Below are 7,500 nucleotides of genomic sequence, written 5' to 3'. Positions count from 1 at the left end.
CTCTCTCCCCCATTTCTCCCTCTCTCTCTCCCCCCATTTCTCTCTCCCTCTCTCTCCCCACCTCTCTCCCTCTCTCTCCCCCCATTTCTCTCTCTCTCCTCTCTCTCTCTCTCTCTCTCTCTCTCTCTCTCTCTCTCTCTCTCTCTCTCTCTCTCTCTCTCTCCCTCCCTCCCTCCCTCTCTCCCTGTCCCTGTGTGCTGAGTCACTGCCCAACTGCTGGATCTGCAGCAGCTAAGCTCCTGTCACAGGAAACACTGTACCTGACGGGGTTAGACACACACACAAACACTGTCTCTTTCTCGCTCTTCTCACACACACACACACACACTCACACACACACTCACACACTCACACACACACACACACACACACTCACACACACACACACACACACACACACACACACACACACACACAGGTGTGATGACCTGTGTGAAAACGAGCTGCTCTGACTCTGAGGACAGTACCGCTCACCAGCAGCGAGGGGCGATAATGTCAGCCGTTATATTAAACTGATGAACAATGAATGGTACTGTAATGAAGCACTGGGCCTTAGGAGGGCGCTGTGTGAGTGATTTAAAACACAAGCGAATGTGTTTAATATAAAGAGAAATTAAGCGGGGATAACAGAGCCAGACTTTGTTCATCATCGTGTTTGCGAGGAAGCTGGCTGGTTTTAATAACCCTGTACAGCGCTGTGTTCCGCGTGCGTGTGCGTGTGCGTGTGCGTGTGTGTGCGCTTCTGTTCGTCGGGTTGAGCTGTGCGGTCTGATGAGGTTCTGCTGTGAGAATAACCTGGCAACCGGAGCACCTTCCCTCCCCTCACACATCAACACCCGTCTGCTCTCACTGTGAGGGCGAGGGAGGGGCGTGCGAGACTGAGAGCTGTGAGAGCTGTGAGAGCTGTGAGAGAGAGAGAGAGAGAGAGAGAGAGAGAGAGAGAGAGAGAGAGAGAGAGAGAGAGAGAGAGAGAGAGAGAGAGAGAGAGAGAGAGAGAGAGAGAGAGAGAGAGAGAGAGAGAGAGAGAGAGAGAGAGGTGAGAACTATAAAGAGATGTGAATGAGGGAATGAGGGAGGGAGGGAAGGAGGAGGGACCAGTGATAGGAGCAGTTTTGAAGGGTGAAAACAAGGGAGAGATGGGAGGAGAGGGAGAGAAGAGAGATTGACATTGAGAGAGAGAGGAGAGAGATGGAGATGGGGAGAGATAGATAGAGGCCCCTCTCTCTTCCTGTGGAGTGTTGGTTGCGGCTGTACTGCACACACTCCTGTAAGGAAACGCACTGACCTGATGAAAGCTCCCAGCATCCTCTCTGCTCCGCATCAAAGAGCCGGATCTCCGCGCTCCCCGCTCTGATCTCGGCCGGTACGCGTCTGTGACGCCGTTCCTCTCTCCGCTTCCGTGTCCATGCGGGACTCTCGCCTGATAATGATCCGTCTTCGAGCGTCGGAGCGTTGTCCTGGAAATGCACACGGCTCTTTGTATAATCCCTTGCAGTGCGCTTCCTTTGAAGAGCCTTTTAGGAATGCTCTTTCAGAATTCTGCGTCAGAGTTCTAGAGCCCCGCTGCTTTCGGTTCCCATTAGCAGCGATTGTTACATCGGCATTAGAATGCTCAGTGAAGAAGATTCTAATCATACACTTGTGACCTCACATCGTGGTTCTCTGTAATGTCTTGCATTCTATGTTCTTATGTTGCAGTGCTTCATAACCATTGCTATAGAGTTGTCATACGGTTGGTCGAGAAACGGCTTTATCTATGACAGTGTGATGATGTCTCTGTGACTGCGTACACCAGGGGTATCTGACTAAAGTTTAGCAGTTACCTGCTGCAGGAGTCAGGTGTGTGTGATGTCACGCTGGCCTGGAGCTCAACCCCTCTCCCCCTTCCTCTCTCTGTAGGACCTGGAGATCGTATACTCCTACCTGCACGGGATGGAGGCCCTGTCCAATCTCCGAGAGCACCAGCTGAGGTAAGGCCTGACCTGGGATCAGTCAATTATTCGTGCCTGTGCCTGGGCTTGTGCTGAAACGGCACCGGTCAATCTGGGATGGCTTACTCATGCCTGTGCTTGTGCTGTAATACTGTAGCGCCAGTTGCTTAGTCATGCCTGCTCCCGGGGATAATGCTCACGTTAATGGGCTCATATTGAGCAGTAGATCTTACTCTTAGTGACACCTCGGTTTGGGACACCCTGTCCTCGTTCTGTCGTTGTGTTCTTTCAGACTGCCCTGCTTGTTCACTGACCTGTTCTCTTGTGTCTCCTCTGCAGAATGATGTGTGAAACAGTGCGGTATGAGAGGCACGAAGCCAACGAGGTGTTATATTAGTGAGTATCTCCTTCACCTGCCCTACATTTCACTCAGCGTTATACTGGTATATGGGAGGCCTGTAGCCTTGTGGCTATGGTATTTGATGGGGACCCGGAATGTTGGTGGTTCAAGCCCCAGTGTGGCCACGATACGATTGCTCCAGGGGGGATTGTCCCCTGCTTAGTCTAATCAACTGTAAGTGGCTTTGGATAATAATTATAATTATAATTATTATTATCCGTCCCCTACATCACGTCACGCGTGTGCGTGATCAGGAGCATGTCGCTCTCTGTGGGGCCTCGATGACCCAACAGGAAATGGTTAAAGGTGCCAGACTGGGGCTTCCTGAAGCAGAAGATGTGGGCTTGAGTGACTCACTGAGCCGCAGTCCTGCAGCGCCCGAGCGCCTTACCGCCGGCGCGTCGGCGCGGGTGATTGACAGCTCGCAGCCATGGCGGCCCGTTGTCATGCCGATGAGGGCGCGCGCTTCCCGAGCGCTTTGCGGGAGGGGAATGAGTCACTTCCACGTTCCACACCGGGCTCCCTCCGCACTCCGCCGTGACCCGGCCGGGTGTTCATATCAGGGCTCCCCGTCGTTAACGGGTCACGCTGAGGGGGGGTCCTTTAAACCGCTATCTCAGTGAGGGGAATGAGACTTAATGCCTGGGTCATTACTCGTTACGCGTCTCCTAACACGAACGCGAGGCACAAGAAAAAATATGTCCCCACACTGAAGGTAGAGGCGTCATGTTTCCGATCAGTGGGTAGCATGTTATACGAACTGCCCCGAACTCAAAAACAACCATGTAATGTAATGTAATGAATATAATGTCGTTAAAAGAACTGGGTATATTCCTATGCCATACACATAACATCCACTCATTAGCATGCACAGTAAATACATAGTAAGTTAAAAGACTTTTAAGAAAAGCATGTGACCAACACATTTTTCTGTGTGACGTTGTGAATGGCACGTCACACTTTAACGTGTTTTTTATTCAGGGAAACTCATACAGCTAACATCCTTTTTACCCGCAATCCTTTTCTATATTTACCGAAGCACTGGAGGTTAAGCCCTCGCTGTGAGCGAGGCCCTTCACCCTGCGTTGCTCCAGGGGGTATGGTCTCTCCTTGGCCTGGCTAGTGACTGACTGTGGGAGGTAGGTGTCCAGACCCTCAGCATTGGGGTCTGAACCCGCTCCCTGGGTCCTGGGCATACGGCAGAGACGCAGGGTGCAGGGTGCAGGGTGCAGGGTGCAGGGTGCAGAGACGCAGGGTGCAGAGACGCAGGGTGCAGAGACGCAGGGTGCAGGGTGCAGAGACGCAGGGTGCAGGGTGCAGGGTGCAGAGACGCAGGGTGCAGGGTGCAGAGACGCAGGGTGCAGAGACGCAGGGTGCAGAGACGCAGAGACGCAGGGTGCAGGGTGCAGAGACGCAGGGTGCAGGGTGCAGAGACGCAGGGTGCAGGGTGCAGAGACGCAGGGTGCAGAGACGCAGGGTGCAGAGACGCAGGGTGCAGAGACGCAGGGTGCAGAGACGCAGGGTGCAGGGTGCAGAAACGCAGGGCGCAGGGCGCAGGGTGCAGAGACGCAGGGTGCAGGGCGCAGGGTGCAGAGACGCAGGGTGCAGGGTGCATGGTGCAGAGACGCAGGGTGCAGGGTGCAGGGTGCAGAGACGCAGGGTGCAGGGTGCAGAGACGCAGGGTGCAGAGACGCAGGGTGCAGGGTGCAGGGTGCAGAGACGCAGGGTGCAGGGTGCAGAGACGCAGGGTGCAGGATGCAGGGCGCGGGGGATTCGTGGCTCAGAGCAGGTGGCGTTTCCATTGGCCCTGTCATGCTGCCTTGTCATGGTCACCTGCACTTGGCGCCCCCTGCTGGTCAGACTAAAAACTGCTCCTGGTGTCACAGGCACCTTTGTGTTCCAAACACACACGTCCATATCCAGATATTTTCTCTTAAAATATCACCGCCTGCGTTTTATTTGCCGTGTTAGCTTATTACCATAACATCCTGCTTAATTATTACAGTATTGATTAGTTCTCTTTGCACTGCCTGTGTTTTATTTGTATTTGAAATGCAGTGAAGAAGTAACGGTTGCTCCAGAGAGAAGCAGGGGATTGACAGGGAGGATCAGAGAGGCAGAGCAATGTGTGAGAAAGAGAGAGAGGTGTACAGAGAGGTGTAGAGAGCTGTGGATAGAGGTGTAGAGAGGTTCATTGGATAGATTTAAAGGTACAATAGGTAAGATTTCTGTGTTTAAAATATTATTACAATCCCTTCCTATCATTGTAAAAGGCTCACTGACATTGCATAGCTGTACAATAATTCAATCTCATTGGTTGAAAATTGGCGTCAATGGTGTTTCAACGTCAGAGAAGGGGTGGGATAAACAGTGTTGTGGTTTGAGGGTGTTTGTTGCTGCAATTCCTCTCTTGACCGTTAGAAGTTCAAAGTTGTACCTTTAAGATTATAACCACAATAAAAGATGCCTGCACACACACACACACACACACACACACACACACACACACACACTAACCCTTGACCCCCACATTTATATTTCTCGTTTGCCTTTTAGCAGATGATTTAATCCTGAGCGATTTCCCCGGCTCACATCTTCAGGATTACAGCTGTGTAAATGCCATTCTGCTGCTGTAATGAGCAGATCATAATCACACCACACAGGGCCGCCCAGTGTGTGTGCACGTGCGCATAAGTGTGAGTCAGTGTATGTGCTTTTGTGTACGAGTGTACGTATGTACTGTTGTGTGGGCGTGTCTGCAAAAGCTTGTGAGTGCGTGAATGCACGAGAGTGCTTGTGTTGTGTGTTGTGTGTAGTGTGAGTTTCTCATGGCTTTGCTTCCTCCTCTTTTCCAGTCCTGATGATATTGGAAGCTGCTGGTACATCCTCCTGTCTGGTTCTGTGTTCATCAAAGAGTCCATGTTTCTGCCTAGAAGCAGGTAAGCCTTCTGACCCCCGTCAACTCCATGAGGTATTCTGCAGCCTGTTACGACTGCTGCTGTTGTAGCTACTGCTACCACTACTGCTTTTGCTAATACTGCTGCTATTACTGCTATTGCTAATACTGCTACTACTACTGCTGTTTCTACTGCTATTGCTAATACTGCTACTACTACTGCTGCTGTTTCTACTGCTATTGCTAATACTGCTACTACTACTGCTGCTGTTTCTACTGCTATTGCTAATACTGCTACTAGCACTGCTGCTGTTTCTACTGCTATTGCTAATACTGCTACTAGCACTGCTGCTATTGCTATGCTATTACTACTGCTAATTCTGCTACTACTGTTGCTGCAACTATGACTACTACGTCCACTGCCGATATTACTTTCTTCTCCTGCTCATTCTGGAAGGTTCTCCCTCTGCGGATGCAGGCACAGGCTGGGATATCCTGCGGTGCCTCAGAGTAGCTTAATGTTCAGTGATATCTCTCTCCTCGCAGCCGAAGCCAGTGTGTAGCTTAGCGCGGTCCCCTCCGGGTCCTCTCTAACGCGTGCCTTTATACACACATCGATTAGCATAATTTACGCGGCGGCGCTAATGCGCTCTATTGAGTGGCGAAGGTCAGGGGTCACAGGTGAACAACGTGAGGCGAGAGAGAGAGAGAGACCGGCAGGCCCTGATGTCGTCTGCCACGCGGGCGACCGGCTTATTGACACTGTCGGATCACGCTACGCTCGGATGGAAACCCTGCCGGACTGCTTCTCTGCGTCACAGCCTGAGAAGTGCCCCCTTTTTACCAAGGGCCTCAGTGATGCTCTTTCAAAGCCCTCAAAAGGCACTGCATAGATTCTGTGCTTTCTGTGTATGGAGCGTCATGAGGTATGGTACACATATACACTCTCATCACACTCCTTTAAAAGACAGCAGTGGTATGCAGAAGAGCATCTCTGAACACACAACGCATCATAACGCTAAGTGGATAGGCTAAAAAAATAAGGAATAAATACCTAATAAAGTGCTCAGAGTGTATACACACTTATCAGACTCCATTAGGACAGCACATCCGTCTTTGATTGAACCCAGTACACTCCTGATAGACTAATTAGTTGGGATGTGACATTTTTTGAAGGGAGGTTTGTCTTGGTATAAGGTCATAGTGAAGTAACCGATCCACAATATATCATTCATATGGCAGTATTTTCTGTATTATCGAGTTGGCAAATATCTGCGTCGTTAACAATGTTCGTGTTCGTTGATCAAGGTACAAAGGAACTTTATACGTGATCTTTATATTCCACAGAGTCTGCGGTCCTGAGGCTGTAAATGTAGATCAGGCTTTAACACCGTGTCACGGTCATGTCTGTCAGAGCCTGTGGCGTCCTAATCGATGCACTGAGCCCAGAGGGACATCAAATACCAGGGTCAAAGGTCGCGGAATGAGCTCAATAACGCCCCTCACGTTCTGACTGGCCTGCGCCCTTTGGCCCACTGGTATGGCTGGTGTCTTTCAGAGTTGATTTTAAAAGCCGGCATTGCTCCTCTGCTCGGCTGCAGTGGAGGGGCTGGTGAATACCAGGCTGGCCCCGGTACCGCCTGGCTTCGGCCTCATTTTCAGTGGGGGCAGGAGATATTGTCACAGGAGAATTTCTTGCTGAAATGACTTGCTTCTTAAGAATTCTGTGAGCATTTCCTTTTTTGTGTGTGGCGTCACACATTGCTGGATTTAAATCCTAAACAGGGCAGATTTTTGGCAAGGTTTTCGGATATTTTACATATTTTACATATTTTACATGAGTCAGCCAGCACTGGATTATGCGGCATGAGTCATGACCTGCTGTGGCCTTGTAGGAAGTTGCCATTTCCTTGTCCTTACCTGGAACAGTGATGAGGTGTATGCTTTCATTTTTGTATATTCTTTGCACGCACACGCTGCTCATACACACACACCTATACACACGTATTCATTTTGTTAGAGGAATTCTCAGGAATGATGTTTGGGCAGCGTTCAGTGAAGTGCATTGTTGTTGCACTTATGAAGGACGGGGAACGCTAGTTAAGCTGTGACTTGGCTCTTCTTGGGTCCTGCTGGTAAATGGCACGGTGAGCTGAAAGAGGAAGGCTGAATCTGGGCTGGGTTCTGTTTTTATCTCTGTTCTGCAGTGCCCTCCTTCCTCCGCGGTGCTTTCCGGGCAGTAGCAGAGGACGGGGGCGCGTGTGGAATATCAG

General features: G+C 50.7%; 1 protein-coding gene across 3 annotated transcripts in view; it reads left to right on the top strand.

Moving 5' to 3' along the window:
• The window catches only part of LOC133131198 (rap guanine nucleotide exchange factor 2-like), a 111,134-nt gene that overhangs the window by 34,743 nt on the left and 68,891 nt on the right, over nucleotides 1-7,500 (top strand). For all 3 annotated transcript variants that reach the window (XM_061246432.1, XM_061246434.1, XM_061246433.1), the window contains exons 2-4: nucleotides 1,900-1,970; nucleotides 2,271-2,327; nucleotides 5,187-5,270. In XM_061246432.1, coding sequence (XP_061102416.1) covers nucleotides 1,900-1,970; nucleotides 2,271-2,327; nucleotides 5,187-5,270 — 212 coding nt within the window. The remainder of the gene's footprint in view (nucleotides 1-1,899; nucleotides 1,971-2,270; nucleotides 2,328-5,186; nucleotides 5,271-7,500) is intronic.

Source organism: Conger conger, chromosome 6 (genome assembly GCF_963514075.1).
Source record: "Conger conger chromosome 6, fConCon1.1, whole genome shotgun sequence".
Classification (NCBI taxonomy): domain Eukaryota; kingdom Metazoa; phylum Chordata; class Actinopteri; order Anguilliformes; family Congridae; genus Conger; species Conger conger.
This window is presented reverse-complemented; position numbering and strand designations above follow the sequence as displayed.